The sequence below is a fragment of the Mercenaria mercenaria genome, chromosome 5, assembly GCF_021730395.1.
Source record: "Mercenaria mercenaria strain notata chromosome 5, MADL_Memer_1, whole genome shotgun sequence".
Lineage (NCBI taxonomy): Eukaryota > Metazoa > Mollusca > Bivalvia > Venerida > Veneridae > Mercenaria > Mercenaria mercenaria.
Genome location: NC_069365.1, coordinates 66297490 through 66315872, shown reverse-complemented (window position 1 = coordinate 66315872; position 18383 = coordinate 66297490). Strand labels below are relative to the sequence as shown.

Here is an 18383-nt window from a genome sequence, read left to right as displayed (position 1 = left end):
ATTCCTCAATTTTTATAATTCATTTATGAAAACTATGAATCACTGTTCTTGTAAATTCTCCAGGATTTAAATAAATGTAGCACAAAATAAATAAATCTTCGAATTACACCACAATAAAACGTTCCTTGCTCAAAGGCTATCAAGTGACTTTGAAAATCATTTTTTCACATGTAGTCTTGCCATTAGACAATTTCTACATGTAATTTGTGCTTAGAAACAACCAGTTGATACTGATTTTTAGTTTAATGTTATAATGGATGATCAAAATTACTGTTGGTAGTAGCGGGAGGTTCTGAGTTCGCACCGTTGCCACGCCAAACCAAAGACTTGAAAAATGATTCTAGTAGCTCACTTATTTGACCTTAAGCATGGAGAGGATAATTTAAGTACCTCGGCCTGTTCCTAAAAGTTCTTAAGATTTGTCCTTAGTTCTCTTCTAAGTATATGAACATTTACAATACAATTACTCCATAGGATATTACTAATACCATCTCTAAAAGATCTTAATTCTTTATTATGACGTATTCAGGTCAGCACGGTGTCAGTGTAATGTTACTGGGTGGGATATCATGAAATGTGTCTACGGTCAAAGTTACAAGTAGTCCCCGTTGTTTGTAAGACTGAAAAAGATGCTAAATACACACACGCACTTCAGTTACGATGGATTATAATCAGGAAGGTACCTGCAATGTACCACTATTGGATATTTTGCATCTATTGTTCCCTCTCTGACAATTCTCCAGAAGTTGACAAGGCTCCAAGCTGTATCTGGTGTTGTTTTATCAGGCCAAGATGTAAAGTGATACTGTTTTACTATTCGGGTTTCATCGCCTTTCTATAAACAAAAGAAATACAAGTACTGTTTAACCCGCCCATTCAGTGGCATGTTGTTTTTATTTCTCTTAACCTTTACGACAAAATCGGTCAGATTTACTAATCTAAAGCACTGATGTACTGTTATAAAACTTTTAGGATATCTTAGATACAAAAACGGCATTCTCATGAAAAAATTTAGAAACATTTCGATTTTTTTTTTCATAATTTTAATAGGCCATCATTTTACACAATAATTCAAATGGCCGTAGAATTGTCATAACGAAATATATCTTAAAATTCAAAAAGATCCTACAACTATTCCTGGAGACCTACTATTATCTATAACTTATATCTGTCCCTTACAGAATACGAAAATCACAAAAATTTTGCTTCCAGTACATATAATATAAAGATAGTGCTAAAATTAAATTAATTTTCTTGGAAAATGGTTGACAATAAAGATTAACTGGGCTTTGATTTGAATGAAGAATCGTCAAAATCCGATTAATTGATAAAGAAACAATAAAAAGCACAGTATGTCAAACAAAACTGTGCACTCTCAAAGGTATTTGTTTCAGACGATACAATGGCCTTTGATCTCCAAAGATACAGTTTCGTCTAATAAAAATGAAAATCAAATTGAATACCTAATGTCCAAATCAAAAAAAAAATATCAATAAAATTTTAAAATATCAACAAGAAATAAATAGAGTTGTCACAGGAGTGACGAATTATATCCCCACAATATGGCATTGTCACAGAACTAAGCCAATGTCAAAGCAGAACTTGCTTGACCTTTAACCTACTGACCTCAAAATCAATAGAGGTCATGTGCTGGTCATGATTAACCTCCCAATGAAGTTTCATGATCCTCGGCCGAAGCGTTCTCAAGTTATTGTACGGAAAAGGTATAAATGTTCCGGGTCATCCTAACCTTTGAACTTTGGAACTCGAAATCAATATGGGTCATCTGCTGGTCAAGACCAACCTCCCTTTTCAGTTTCGTGATCCTAGTCTCAAGCATTCTGAAGTTACTGTCCGAAAACTATTTAGATGTTCCGGGTTAATGTGACCTTTGACCTGTGACCTACTGACCTCAAAATCATTAGGGGTCATATGCTGGTCATAACCAATCTCCATATCAATTTTCATGATCCTGGCCCAAGCGTTCTCAAATTGTCATCGGAAAACCGTTTAACTGTTTTGTGTTATTGTGACCTTGACCTTTGACCTACTAACCTCAAAGTCAAACTTGACCTGTATTATATGATGATACACATGTGTACAAAAATTTATGATCCTACACCTAAGCATTCTCAAGTTATCATCCGGAAACCTTTTAACAGTTCCGAGGCACTGTGACCTTGACCTTTCACCTACTGACCTCAAAGTCGAATTTGACCTGTATTTAATCATGTTACACCTGTGTACCAAAATTTATGATCCCTAGGCCCAAGCATTTTTAACTTATCTTCTGGAAATCGTTTAACTGTTCAGGGTCACTGTGACCTTGACCTTTGACATACTGACCTCAAAGTCGAACCTAACCTGTATTTTCTGATGTTACACCTGTGTACCAAAATTAATTTTAATCGGTCAAGCCTTTTATCCGAGTTATCATCCGGAAACCATGAAAACCAACAGACCGACCGAAAGACAGACCGACCGACAGGCTCACTCCTATATACTCCCCAAACTTCTTTTTGTGGGGGTGTAATGACAGCGTAATCAGTTGACAGCGTCATCAATTATTAATCTCAAAGTAAAAACCTCATTGATCTCTAACGACCTGTACAACAAAACATTAGCAGGTTCCATAGTTTGAAATTCATAGACCAAAGTGTTACTACTTATTGACCCTATATCGTTTAAGCAATCATCTTAAAAACAAGAGCAAAAGACCAAAAAGAAAATCACATTCAAAGAACACAGCCTTCAATACAGCAACGATAACGTTTCTTTTATGAAGGCTTCTACATATTTTTAGTTATTAATCAAAAATAATTCACCAGCAAAGAGGCAGTATGATAATGCTATAAGCCAAACCACTGTTTGAAAAGACCATGTATGCATACCATTCTTTTTGCAATGGTCATTAACCCCATAATGGAAATTCGCTCAACCATCCAATCATGCTGAATCCTTGCATCAGACAATATCAATATCTCTAAGACCTTGGTCTTCTACTTAAAACCTCCAATAAAAAAGATTATCCAATCGTCAGAAGCAATCCTAGTATAATATAATATTATGATTACTTATTAAAGGCAAATAATTTAGAAAATCTCTTGGTCTTGAGAAAGGCTGATAGACATGAGGAAAGCAATAAGTTAATCACACATTATCCAAGTGTTGCGAGGTAGGGTTGAAACATACGTGATTAATTTCCAGATTTCTAATCACAAAGTCACTGGACTTTTCTTCTTTGAGAAGCTTCACCGCAATATTCCCAAATGAAATGGATTCATCATTCCTTGGCCAATATTGAAGACATTTTTGCTAAAAGAAAAAAAAAATATTAGCACGACAAAAGCCTCCTCCTTCACGCGGTTAAATGCAACAACGTAATTACTTACATAGCAAGATTTGGGTTTCGTGGACGAGCGGTTAAGGTTACTGACTTCGAATTATTTGCTCCTCACAATTGTAGGCTCGAAATCTCGTAAGGGACGTAGAGTTTTTCCTTGTGAGAAAGCCATTCAGTAGGCTTTCGAAATGTCGATGGTTCTATAAAGGTGCCCGCCTATCTTTTAATGGTTGGATATGTCCCCCACCACAAAAGGCTGGAAAGTCATCATTTGTCCTATAACTGTGTCGGTGTAACGTTAAACCACTCAAAAAAATGAAATAAACATTTAGATAAACAAGAGGTATCTTGTGAGAAACAATTCAGCTGTCTTGCGAAAGGTCAATGGTTCGAGATCTTCGACCATGCTGAAATAATTTCGGATGGGCAACTTGGGCCTCCATTCACTCCATCAACGCTAAAAAGTGCTAAATAACTTAAATTGTGCAAATGCGAATGCAAAACAAAATGATACATAGCCAACGGCAAAATATTCTTACCACACCGAGTTCAAATATATTGGTCAACATGACAATATCTGTGCAGCGTTGTTGCCAAATCATCCTCCAAAAATCATCAATCATTTCTTTTGTGGGACCTTTATGTAACAAAAGCAACAACAAGCTATATTTAACCAACCAGATCATACACCTTCTAAGGCAACATCATGGAAAAAGAATAAACAACTAAAGAACTTAGTAAAACTTGTTGTTGCATGGAACTGTGATTAAAATAAAGTAAAATAAAAGAGTGGTCAAACCAAATGCGTTAGACAGTTTATACAATTGATCAAAATCTGTCTGTCATATTTTCATAGCGTCACGCTTTCGACAAATATCTTATTCACAAAGTAATGCAGTTAATGTATGATAAATGAATATACCTTGAGAGGCAATAAATTTTTCAAGTTTCTCGTATCCCTGAAAAAAGAAACTCTGAAAATTACATGTATTAATCAAATTTCAAAAGAGAGGGTTTAAGCATTTTAACCTTCATAAAGTTAAAATGTATAAGAAAATGATAGAACTATCCTTTGTTACATCGAAAAAATAACTCGGTTGGTTATTTGAAGTGGTCTTAGTTTAGGCATTCATTCAGTTTTTATTTATAGTTAATTGGTTGACATCTATCAGGGAATATAAGGGTAATTATACATATAAATCTATGATACATGCACTTTACAAACATTGAAACTACCCGATATATCTAAGTATAGATTTGTACTCACATCAATAAAGGACGCGTTGATATAATCACCTTCAGACGGATCACTTGGCTTCAAACAAACACGATTTTCATCATCTTTAATTAACAAAATGTCAATTTGTTACATTTGTATATAAATTATGTTCAATATCTGGTCAAACATAAAATGAGTTATATATTTGAATTTGTGTCTAGATAACACATGCATCTTTTTCTGTTTAGCCATTCTGTCATTGATTTGATATTTTGACCTAAGTTTTCAACCATTCTTTTCACAAGTATATGACAATACATGATTGCCTTAAACACAAACATTTACATTTAATTTCTTTAAGACAGTATAATTTTCATTTCAATTTCAACAGAATAAATGACATATGTACATACAAGCATAGACTTCTTGATATCTATTTTTCAGTTTGTTCTGCGATTCTTTGGCACATTTGCACTCACATTGCAGGCCTTTCTTGAAACCCTGAATAAAATTGAAAGATTTTTTAAATGTCTAAGAGTACTTTATTGTCCCTTTCAGTACAAAAGATTTGGTCCAAATAATTTTTTTCTGAATGATCTTCAAGACTTTTCAACCTTTAAATTTTTAAGGGACATTAGTAGCTATAGAGAGTTAAACAAATGGTTAACTATTGAAATCAATCCGGAATTTAAAGAAACAATGAAGTTCCGTTATCGTCATGAGTTTTAGTATGACGTTTTGTCCGTGTGAAATTCCTATTTTCTTGGCAACTCGAGCTAGGTTTGCGTAACTTTGAAGTAATACTTCAGGGCACATGGTATTTATAAAACTATTTGTGAAGGACATATATATGGACCATTAATACTTAGTCTAGCATCCTAAGATAAGTTCCCGTATAACATGAACGTAAATCAATAGAAGGTAAGTTTACAGCTTTTAAAGTTTTGAACAAACAATTGCCAAATACGATGATCTAAGCTTTTTATCCACATTTGTATTACATACATAATACTCTGTAACATGTCTTTATTATCACTGTCTTTCAGGTGCTTACTTCAAATTCTTTGTAAAATTGTTTACAGTTATCTGCCATTCCATCATGTACGTAATCCCATATTTGATGTATCTTGATATCTTCCTTTCTAGGAGCGAAATCATAATATTCAATCTCTTCAAGTGCTACATTAGCAAAAGTTACCGTTCTCTGAACAAGTTCCGGGTCTGTAAAAGTAGGAAACAAGACGATCGATAACACCGATGGATGCTCCCCGAAATTACTGTAGCATAAGGTGCTTTCCAGTAACGGAAGTTATGTTAAGGATAAATGTGGTCAGCAACAACTGTGATTCTTTAACACTGCACTCCCTCTCACTGAAGTATGAAATCAATACCTTACATAGTATTTGAGTTATGCCCCGGACAAGGTTTTCAAAAAAGGAAGATAATAAAAAATGGGACCACCTAGAGTTATGGTTACTTGTCACTGCACTCCCTCTCACTGACCTTTATCAATATGTAAAGTATGAATGCAATACCTTATATAGTATTCAAGTTATGCTCCGGACAAGGTTTTTACAAAAAAAGAGGTAATTAATCACTGCACCCCCTCTACCTAAACTCTATCAATATCTAAAGTATCAAGTCAATACCTTATATAGTATTCAAGTTATGCTCCGGACAAGGTTTTTACAAAAAAAAAGGTAATTAATCACTGCACCCCCTCTACCTAAACTCTATCAATATCTAAAGTATCAAGTCAATACCTTATATAGTATTCAAGTTCTGCTCCGGACAAGGTTTTTACAAAAAAAGAGGTAATTATTCACTGCACTCCCTCTACCTAAACTCTATCAATATCTAAAGTATCAAGTCAATACCTTACATAGTATTCGAGTTATACCCCGGACAAAGTTTTCAACAAAAGGGAGGTCATTGAAAAATGAGACCACCTAAAGTTATGGTTCCTTGTTACTGCACTTTCTTTTAATGAGCTCAGTCACTGTATACATTTACAACTTGGTATCTTAAATACTTTTTTAGTTATCCTCCGGACAAAAAGTGTGACGGACGGAAAGACGGACGGACGTACAATGTGGCGACTTTATGCTCAACCTCCCTTCGGGGAGCATAAAAACTCCAATATATTTTTTCTGCAGTACAGTTGTTATGATGCATTATAAGCAATTTGGAACAGATATACAATAATGGATAAGAACCCACATTTTTCAAAATAGTGTCATATTTAAATATACAAACTCTCGAAGTTAGTTTGTAACACTTTTTAGGTGCTTAGGTTGAGTATAAGATTTATTTGTTTTCACCAAACCTTTATTTGGAATGCTTGGTAGATCGTCTTTATTTTTGACCTTTGTATTGTCAGCCTCGATGACATCATCATCTTTACCAGGAATGCGCTTTTGTCTCCTACAATTAAAAAAGAACTAAACTTGAAAAGTTATTGATGAAAAACACTATTTAAAATTTCAGATGCCAGTTTCAACATCATTTCTTTCTGATTATTGGATAGCGTTTTTACAATCTTAAAATATACACTGTTTAGTTTAGTTGATATCGAAGCACAACGACGAAAGATTTATCCTTGAGCACATATAGGTAAATATCCCAAACTATAACTACATACCTTTTTATCGAAACGCCGATAATGCGAACTTTCGAGCTCATACAATCAGTCCAGTACCCACTTTTATGTATTTTTCTACAAAGTTTTACGATATATTTTCCGTCTGCATTGTACTTTTCAATATAGACTTATGACATATTTTCCTTCCGTCTTTTGCTTTTCTACGTAGAGTTTTGACATATTTTCCATCTGTTCTGTTCTTTTCTACATAAAAATAGTTTATGCTGTAAGTATTTCTACATTTGCAGTTACCATGGTTACGATTCAATAATACCTTTTTCGAAGAATGACAATTGTAACTATCACCACAGCCAGTACAACAAAAGCTAAACCCATGGGAATTCCGACTGCTGAACCTAACATCTGACTTGAATTTTCATCTTGCACTAGTTCTTCGTTTCCTTACAGCAAAAAAAAATTCTAAGATCATTAAAACAGAAATATCAAATTTAAAAGGTTCTATGAATATATTTATAGGTTATAAGCCTTGTATCGGGAAACATGCACGAGTTCTCAGCGGAAATATTGTGCGACTTTTGGAGCGCAATATTCTTCCGCTGAAGAGCGATTGCATATTTCCCGATGCAAAGATAATAACCTTTTTATTACATACACACCACACGTATAAATATAATGTAAATATTATAAATTTGTTCAAAAGCCTGAATAGGATTGGCAATACTGAACTAAACAGAAAAAATAGGGCAAGAACAAACACTGAATTACTTCACGCACCCGATATGAAATTCAGGCGTCAGTGTATGGAAAAATATTGACGTTTCCGGTACCAGTGTAACTTAACGGGGAATAGAAACGTGTATGTAATAAGTACTTTTACTAGGTACTCAAGTGTTTAACCTGCGGGAAAAATGGATCGTGAAAATAGGTAAATAAGTCTTATTAAGGACGGCAGAACTCAAAACAACAACTTCTCCGCTGATATTCAGAATTAAAGAAAATTTACAGTCGACATCGTACATGCAATTTGTATCAGTCTGTGGTCTGTACCACTATAAATCCGTTCCAAATGTTTTACTACAAAAATACGCGACCAGAGACCATACAAACAGGCCCCAGGACATAATTATAGGTTATTAGCTTTGTATCGAGAAATATGCACGAGTTCTTCAGTGGAAATACTGCGCGACTTTAGGAGCGCAATATTATTCCGCTGAAGAACGAGTGCATATTTCCCGGTGCAAAGATAATAACCTTTTTATTACATACGCATCTACACGTATAAATATAATGTAAATATCATAAATTTGTTCAATAGCCTGAATAGGTTTGACAATACTGAACTAAATAGAAAAAAATAGTGCAACAACACACACTGAATTACGTCACACACCAGATATGAAATTCAGGCGTTAGTGTATGGAAAAAATATTGACGTTTCCGGTACTAGTGTAACTTAACGGGGAATAGAAACGAGTATGTAATAACATTACCTACAAAAGTACTTATTAAACGACCATGTATAGAATTTTAATCATCTGATTGCAAATTACTTACAATTAATCTTTCTAACAGTCAAGCAAGTAAAAAAAAAAAAAAAACAAAAAAAAAACCCCCCCCCCCCCAAAAAAAAACAAACAACAATTACCTAATCTTTTAAGAAACCATTCTATTAAGAGACCACTTTTTGGAGGTCCCTTGGGTGGTCTCTTAATTCAATGTTGACTGTAACTATCTGTTCACGATTATATGTCATTTCTAAGGTTAAAACTACTACACGAGTTAAAACATTTTCAACTGTATACATATGTTATTTGCATTCATTTTAACACACGGATTTGTATTAGTTCTAATAATTAATTCACTGTAGGTCAACCACGTGACAGAGAAAGATTTTCCGCTAAATGCTAGGGTAAAATCATGTTACATACTTATTTATATTTAAAATATATACACAATCGTAAAATTGATTAAACAAGAATTGTATCTATAGGACACGGATGTCCCCACATACTGTGCCATCCTCTAAATAACAAAGTTTTTATTAAGAAAGGACAATAATTCTAAAAATATTCCCACAGAAAAAAGTCTATTACTTATGGTCATCTTCGCATGAAGGTCCTTCAACTGTAAAACCTTCAAGCATATTCTTTCAATAGTATTTTCGGAGTTGGACACAAGATTTTTCTCTATTTTCTATATAGCAAAACTATCAACGGGCCATAACTGCAGTAAAAAGAATCACAGAAAAAAGTCCTTTCTTCATGGTCATCTGCACATCAAGCTTGTTCATCTGTGAAAGTTCGAAGCAAATCAGGCTAATAGTGTGGGAGGAGTTGGACTCAAGATTTTTCTCTATATTCTGTATAGCAAAACTATCAAAGGGTCATAACTGCGGTAAAAATAATCACAGAAAAAAGTCCTTCCTTTATGGTCATTTGCACATCAAGGTTGTTCATCTGTGAAAGTTTGAAGCAAATCCGACTAATAGTGTGGGAGGAGTTGGAACACAAAAGTTCGGGACGGACGTACGGACAGCAGCAACGCTGTATGCCCCCATCCCACCCCACATAAATGTGTGGGGGCATAAAATGTCATAGAATATGCGACAGTAATCAGTTCTAATGCTAGTGAAAAACAGAGAAATTAAAATGGATGGAAATTATTCAAGCCATTACGAGTTAAACACAGCGGTTCTATAAATCCTTCCAAACATCCTGTATCACAATGTCCGTTTGTGTTGTTACACGTTTGGTTATTGGCACAGGATCCACAACGCTGACTACAGTTAATTCCATAGCTCCCATATCCACATGCTGTAAATGTTTTACAGTTACTAATGCTGATATGTTCGTTAAATAAATAATACAGTAAGAATGAATAGAATAATGGCTCTAATCATAAAATATTCTGGAAAATGCTTAAATTCGTTTTAAGACTTTTGTTTTTTATATTTGAATATCCAACTTCATTTGTGTAAGGTCTTGCAAACAATGAGAAGTGTCGGAATTCTACTTATAAACACAATTACAAAATATTTTTGTACATGTAATTGTCATTACCATTGGATTTATTGTTCGCGTTTACCTATTTATACAACAAAATTCTCACTGCAACTTACATGTGTTACATATAAGACCACTGTATCCAGGGTTACAGCCATGCACACACTGCCCTGTCACATGATCACATTCGTTGTCTTGACAGTTATCACAATATGAAGAACAATTCAAGCCATAAGTGCCGTTACTACATGCTTCACATAAGAAATGAAAAAAAAAATACTAAAGATGAACGTTTCCATTTGTTAAGTAAGCAATCACTAAATGAAAAGAAAACAAAGAAAGAAACAAATTCAGTTGTGCAGTTTATTTCATGGTTACGTTTGATAAATGCTCTATAAAAAGATATTCTCCAAGACATCACAGAAACATTGCCTGAGTTTCAAGTCTATACACCGTTGTTCTATCCGTATGAAACATTCTATAATATTCTATAGAGAAATGCCCTATATAACCTGACAGAAGCACTGTGCAACTTATTTATATTCTATACAGATATGTCCCATATAACTTGAGAGAAGATATATGCAACTTACTCATCATATACAGACTTTTCCTATATAACTTGACAGAAATACTGTGCAACTTATATATATATACTATATATTGTATACAAATATGTCTTGTATTATTTGACAGAAAATCTATGCAACTTACTCATATAATATACAAACTTTCGCTATATAACTTGACAGAAATACTGTGCAAATCACTCACATTCTACACAGAGTTGTCAGAAGTACTGTGTAACTTCCACATATTCTTTACCAACAATCTGGTAGAATAACGGATGGTGTAACAGGGTCTAAAGGGTTCACGCTACTAAATATCAGCAACAACAACAATTGTTTCCTATAATACTGAACTACTATTTAATATTCTACTAAGTTCTAAGATAATATATACATCAATGCCTTTCTTCATAATTCTCTAACACAGTTCTCTAACATATTCTCAGTTATTAACAGAAATTCTATTCTTCAACATAAATACTTAAACTTTAATTGCCTCGGTCCTAATCTAACTAATTCATTTTGCGAGTATCGAACATACGCATCTATCTAACTGAGTACCAGAATGATACTGAAGTTTTGTCTCAAAACTTCTGCTTATGAAAGAAATGATTCGTGACTTGAGTCATGCGGCGTGATCAAAAGACCGGGTGTTTATAATTACTGTGTCATTTATCCAGTTAGTCAGTTGTCAAAACGATTAGTAATTTTGAAACATGCATTCCTGTACAATGCATTAACTGGGAGATATAATGTAACCTGTCAGTTATTGCACATGACTAATTTCTAGACCGGAAAGCTAAGTGTGAAAAGGAATGCAAAATATTTTCTTCAAGTACATGACTTATTATTGACCGAAAAGCTATCTGAAAAGAATGCATAAACATTATTTGGTATAATGAATTATTAAAGTCATTATACCACACTTATATTCTATACAGAAAAATCCTACATAACCTTACATGATCTTGGCACATCCTACTTACATGCTGTACAAAGTTGTCCATGGTAGCCTGGATTACAGCTGAGACAATTTCCGTGTACTTTGTCACATGTTGTTCCGTTTATACAATGTCCGCAAGTTTCATTGCACCCAATGCCAAACTGTCCATCTGCACATTCTGAAAATACGATTACGCACAGAACAAATTAGCCGCGATGAAAAATAAATATTTCGAATAAATGAAGACGTCTGTCACTTTTCTTTTCACACATTTAAGAAGAGTATTATCAACTTAATTAAAAACAAGAGGGTCATGATGACCCTGTATCGCTCACCAGAGTAATATGAGCTACATGTTTCAAATGTCAAACTGATGATTTTTAGAATTTTTTTCGGAAGATTTTCTGATGTACAATCAAGTAACCCCTAGGGCGGGGCTAATTTTACCTAGGGGGTCATGATTTGAACAAAGTTTGTAGAAGTCTAATAGGCAATGTAACAGATCAAATATCTAAGATCTAGGCCTTCTGGGTTTTTTTTAGCAAATTTATGAAGGTTTCCCTATGTTCAATCAAGTAACCCCTGGGGCTGGATCAATTTGACCCTGGAGGGGGGGGGGGATCAAGATTTGAACAACTTTTGTAGAGGTCCACTAGGCAATGCTACATGTCAAAAATCTAAGCTCTAGGCCTTCTGGTTTATTTTTAGAAAATGTTGAAGATTTTTCTATGTACAATCAAGTAACCCCATGGGGCGGGGTCAATTTGACCCCGGGGGTCATGATTTGAAGAAATTTTGTAGAAATCTACTAGGCAATGCTACATATCAAATATCTGGTTTATTTTTAGAATTTTTTTGAAGATTTTCCTATGTAAAATCAAGTGATCCCTGGGGCGGGGTCAATTTTGACCCCGGGTGGTCATGATTTGAACAAATTTTGTAGAGGTCCACTAGGCAATGCTACATGTGAAATATCTAAGCTCTAGGCCTTCTGGTTTATTTTTAGAATTTTTTTGAAGATTTTCCTATGTAAAATCAAGTGACCCCTGGGGCGGGGTCAATTTTGACCCCGGGTGGTCATGATTTGAACAAATTTTGTAGAGGTCCACTAGGCAATGCTACATGTGAAATATCTAAGCTGTAGGCCTTCTGGTTTATTTTTAGAAAATTTGTGAAGACTTTTCTATGTAAATTCTAGTGACCCCATGGGGCGGGGGTCAATTTGACCCCGGGGGTCATGATTTGAACAAATTTTGTAGAGGTCCACTAGGCAATGCTACATGTGAAATATCTAAGCTCTAGGCCTTCTGGTTTATTTTTAGAAAATTTTGAAGATTTTTCTGTGTACAATCAAGTTACCCCATTGGGCGGGGTCAATTTGACTCTGGAGGTCATGACTTGAATAAATTTTGTAGAGGTCTACTAGGCAATGCTACATGTCAAAAATCTAAGATCTAGGCCTTCTGGTTTATTTTTAGAAAATTTTTGAAAAATTTCCTATGTAAAATCAAGTGACCTCTGGGGCGGGGTCAATTTTGACCCTGGGGATCATAATTTGAACAAATTTTGTAGAAGTCCACTAGGCAATGCTACACGTGAAATATCTAAGCTGTAGGCCTTCTGGTTTATTTTTTGAAATTTTTGAAGATTTTCCTATGTAAAATCAAGTGACCCCTGGGGCGGGGCCAATTTTGATCCCGGGGGTTATGATTTGAACAAATTTTGTAGAGGTCCACTAGGCAATGCTACATGTGAAATATCTAAGCTCTAGGCCTTCTGGTTTATTTTTAGAAAATTTTGAAGATTTTTCTATGTACAATCAAGTAACCCCATGGGGCGGGGTCAATTTGACCCCGGAGGCCATGACTTGAATAAATTTTGTAGAAGTCTACTAGGCAATGCTACATGTAAAAAATCTAAAAACTAGACCTTCTGGTTTATTTTTAGACAATTCTTGAAAATTTTCCTATGTGAAATCAAGTGACCTCTGGGGCGGGGTCAATTTTGATCTGGTGGTCATGATTTGAACAAATTTTGTAGAGGTCCACTAGGCAATGCTACACGTGAAATATCTAAGATGTAGGCCTTCTGGTTTATTTTTAGAAAATTTTTAAAGATTTTCCTATGTAAAATCAAATGACCCCATGGGGCGGGGTCAATTTTGACCCTAGGGTCAGGATTTGAACAAACTTGTTAGAGGTCTACTAGGCAATGCTTCACACCAAATATCTAAGCTCTAGGGCTTCTGGTTTTTGAGAAGACTTTTTAAGTTTTTCCTTTCTGTTGCCATGGCAACCAGAGTTCTGCATGGAATCCATTTTTTTAAAATAAATTTTGTAAAGCTTCACCCAAGGAACATTCCTGTGAAGTTTGGATGAAATTGGCCTAGCGGTTTATGAGGAAATGTCGTTTAAAGTAAAAAATTACGGACAACGGACGACGGACGGCGGACGCCGGACGGTGACTGATCAGAATAGCTCACCCTGAGCCTTTGGCTTTGGTGAGCTAAAAATAAACGGACACGAAAACGTACCAAATTATTGTCAAACAGTCGATCTTATACCAGCAAGTGCACACGTTTACTTCGTCTATATCACAGCGAAAGAATTACCCCACTTAAGGTTGATCGTTTTGCTCTTAAATCTATTCTTCTAGAGGAAATGAAATAATTTCAGCAACTGCACTAACGATTTAAGCTATACTTACCATCTGAACATGTAGATCCTCGATACCCAGGGAGACATATTCCAGATGGACATACACCCGTTTCTTTATTACATATTCCGCCAAGACAATTACAAAATTTATCACACAGACGTCCAAATTGCCCATCATCACATTCCGTAAAAGATTTTTATCATCTTGACAGCAATCTCCAACAGAAGCAATGGAAATCTTTTATATTGATGTTTATATTACTCTCAGTTTTTACTCACTTTCTTGAAAGTTAGACCGTCGTTTTTTTAAAAAAAAAAAGAAACAATATATTTCTTCATGCTTTCATAATTTGTTGATGATACAACTCACGGTTTTGATTTTGTTTTCTAGCATTACAGTGGTCTGCTTAGATACCTGGTTGATTATGACCAAGTCGAACCTCTGAATATGAATACAATTTTGTATGGACATACCTCCTTCCAGTAGCTGAAGTTCGCAAATAACCATGCGTTTTCTTCCCGTTTGTTTTAATGTGATGTACTGCGTGATGACTGGAGTTTTCAATGTTATATTCAGGAAATATTTGATCTCGGAGAAGGAAAATATCGGTTCTCCGATACTTCGATCATGCTTCGTCGCATAAATATTTAGACCTTTGAAACTTTCTGTAATTTATATATAAATAGAAAGTACATTATAACTGTTACTGGATCACCATGAGATGGTCGGTAATACAATAGCCATTTCCACATGAAACATAGCTTAGCAAGATACTAACGTGACTGTTTTAATAAAACGTCGAAGCAATTAAAAGCCTAGAACACAATGCTTTACACAATAGAAATGTGTGGACACAATTTATTTAATGCGTTCAATAGTTCTGGGAACGAGCAAAGAGAATACATAACAATACATTGCTCCTGCCGAGATTGAGCAAGTTTAACCGGATTTCAATTGGCTTTGACAGGATAAACCTCTACTGCCGGAATATCAACAAATCTATTTACCCACCTCTTTGTCTGGTCAAAAAGCAATTTAGACACAGGATAAACACCTGTACTTATGTATGTTCTTCAATGCAATGAGGTAGAAAGTTTGTGTTTGACGCGGAGGCTACAATAATAATATTGTTAATTGGTCATGTCGCGGCAGGGTTGTGTGAACACTAAGTTTGTAAAGTTCTCTTATTCAAGAAAAAAATACGTTCGAACTCAAATTGTGTCATCTATACAGATACATTATTATTATTATTATTTCTATTTGGTTAAAATGTGGTAAAATACTAAAAAAAAAATTACAAATGATAATAATAATCGAATGAAAATAAAATATATTAATTCGAATAATAATAATAATGTCAACAATTCAAACTGTTGCAAATCGTCACCTCGGTGTAAATAGTGTATTGATACAAAAATACATATATTTTAAATGTGCCTGTATTCACATGTAAAAAGTTTTTTTCCTTCATTTTATAAATATTCTGGCAAAATAAATTTACATTATTATAAATTGCCTTTATACTTTTCTCTTGTAAGAAAGAAAATTACTTACGCAATTTCTTTTTATAATCAGTTCGTCCATAAATAATTATATAAGCGATTCTAAATAGCTTTCCTAAGTCAATTTGAAACCATGGTGAATTTGTATATTTAGTAGAAGCACAACATTTGCAAGGTGATGCTGCCGTTCTTTTATTCCCATCAACTGCTCTTTCTGCGTTCCAATTTGAAAACTGAGTGCTCATCTTTACCGACTTCCCTTCGGACACTATCGCACCTGTAGCGTAAAACATTATTAATGTACACTATTTTTGTTAAAGATATCGTACGCGCCTCTCTTGCTTATAATTAGAAACTACTTATTAATATGAAGTATTTACTATATTTAACATGACACATACTACTGTTTATACACATACACACACATGTATATTTTGTATTGACATAGACCTCTCTAGGACATTGTAATTAATTTTGATAATGAAAGTTTGACATATCAGATCCAAGAAGATATCAAATAGCTTAGACATTCTGGAAATTACTTTAAACATCTTTCTTGTCTAGAAATGAACGCGCCTTGCTTGAACAGTCTATAAACTTAAAAAAAAACATATTCATATAAACCTATTTGTAGGATATAACAAGTAACAGACAAATCGCTATGTTTTTGTAATTTTCCAAAATTTTGGTGACTTATTTGATAAGAGAACGTACTGAATATAAAATTACGAAATTAAGAAGAAAAAAAAAACAAAAACAAAAACGAAAGACAAGACATGACAAGGTAAGCAGAAAGCTGTTTTTATGACACATGATCACTCCCTAATTTCTAGTTTGTTTACTATTGTGCATTGTTGTTTCGTTAAGGCTAGTTCATTGTACTAATTGGAAACCTTCCTCGCTTTTCATGGAATTGCACTTCACGCACACACCCGTAAGAACCCATCTGCGGATGTCTTTAAAGTGTATTTTGGTGCATGTGTCATGTGAAAATGTTGAGTTCTGTCCAACCCCGGGGCTAAAGGGCGTGGATAGCAGAAAGCATTTCCACTACCGTCCATGAACAGCAATCAAAATGAGCTTTATTCGGCGACCTGTAGACCCTCCGCTTTTTCATAATTTGATAATTTTAAATGAAAAGACTTAGACATTTACGTCCAAATGGAAGCTGATGACTTGCCAATGATTAAGAAAAAAACAGTTTGTCAATGTTGGTTGATACAAAATACAAAAAACAAATATTTCGACAGTGACAGTACCTATGACATATAAAAATGTCATCTAAACAAACTTCGACAATTTGACGCTTAATGTGCAGTCACTAAACCGTTAGAGTAGACTCCCTTGAAACAGTGATAACAGCAGTACAGGCAACACTATCCTCGAAATTAACACTAGAGTTGGCAGGTGTCGTAGAATTTAAATGATATTATTATCAGAGAGAGAGAGAGAGAGAGAGAGAGAGTACTTACTTATATTACAATATTTTCCTTTCCATCCAAACAAACAATTTCCATCACCACATGCACCGGTACGTTTATCACATGATGACGAATTCAGACAGCGACATTCCCCCGAACAATTTGTACCAAACTTTCCAGGTTCACATGCTAAAGTACAAAAATATAGAGTATACAGAGTAAATTTGTCCACTATGTTATTCTCTGCATGAACCTGACGATATTAAAACTTCATTTTTGATATGTCAAGGCAGGCTCTTACTGGAAAAATAGGTTTAAACATAAATAAATAGTGCTTTTATACTTGTAGAATGGGATTCGATGCATATAAATAATTGAATTCTAGTATAGCAAAGTGATTAAGATTTGATCTATAATTTCTGAATGAATGTTGACGCTAGTTTTTATTTTTAAAGTATCTTAAGTTTACTTGAACACATTTCAATCATGAAACACACTTACATATATTACACGACATGCCATGCCAACCAGGTTGGCAATCAGTAGGACAAGCGCCTGTTTTTTTATCACAAGGAAGTCCTTGGCAGAAACAAGGCGTACAGTCCGGCTCAAAGCGGTAATCTTCACATGCTGAATAATATAGATAAAAAACGAGGTATAAAAGTGATTGCTTTTAAAAATACCATTCTTTTTGTCTGGTCTTGAATGAACACTATGCAATTTATTTGATATTTTGAAGTAAACAAATATATAAATAAACAAAATAATTATTATTAAACCAAAAGTTCGTGATGTTCTACTATATCTCGTCTCTTTAAAATTTAAATGAGCAAACGGGCAAACTCGCAGAACATTCATGTCACATTTTTGCATGAAATGACAGGAACTGGTACAAAAATTGCACTTGTGCGTGGCTTTTCCTCTCTCGCAACATACACTTTCACATTTCAGATTTTCAAATTACTCCAATCACTTTTTTGTTTTCGATACCTCGATTTTCACTGACTAGTAGAAGGGTACAAATACAAGAAAGGAACACGGATCGTATAAACACATGTGCAAATATCCAGTTAAAGAAAACATTTAAATGGTATTTCTTTTTCTTTATTGTGTCTCACTTCACA

At 34.4% G+C, this 18383-nt stretch overlaps 1 protein-coding gene across 9 annotated transcripts in view; it reads right to left on the bottom strand.

Annotated features, from left to right (window-relative positions):
- LOC123557472 (receptor-type tyrosine-protein phosphatase epsilon-like) overlaps positions 1-18383 on the bottom strand; it is a 71592-nt gene that overhangs the window by 49023 nt on the left and 4186 nt on the right. For 8 of the 9 annotated variants that reach the window (XR_008371035.1, XM_053543785.1, XM_053543784.1 and 5 more), the window contains exons 3-18: positions 17761-17889; positions 17311-17448; positions 15891-16115; positions 14810-15001; positions 11722-11856; positions 10283-10417; positions 9840-9977; positions 7478-7604; positions 6889-6986; positions 5617-5783; positions 4976-5063; positions 4611-4684; positions 4266-4302; positions 3883-3980; positions 3193-3315; positions 684-835 (exon numbers count right to left, since the gene is read on the bottom strand). Coding sequence is in view for 8 of the 9 variants with exons in the window: in XM_053543785.1 (XP_053399760.1) it covers positions 684-835; positions 3193-3315; positions 3883-3980; positions 4266-4302; positions 4611-4684; positions 4976-5063; positions 5617-5783; positions 6889-6986; positions 7478-7604; positions 9840-9977; positions 10283-10417; positions 11722-11856; positions 14810-15001; positions 15891-16115; positions 17311-17448; positions 17761-17889 (2056 nt within the window). In the remaining variant the exon portion in view is untranslated. The remainder of the gene's footprint in view (positions 1-683; positions 836-3192; positions 3316-3882; positions 3981-4265; positions 4303-4610; positions 4685-4975; positions 5064-5616; positions 5784-6888; positions 6987-7477; positions 7605-9839; positions 9978-10282; positions 10418-11721; positions 11857-14809; positions 15002-15890; positions 16116-17310; positions 17449-17760; positions 17890-18383) is intronic. The other variant, XM_053543791.1, reaches the window with a different exon arrangement.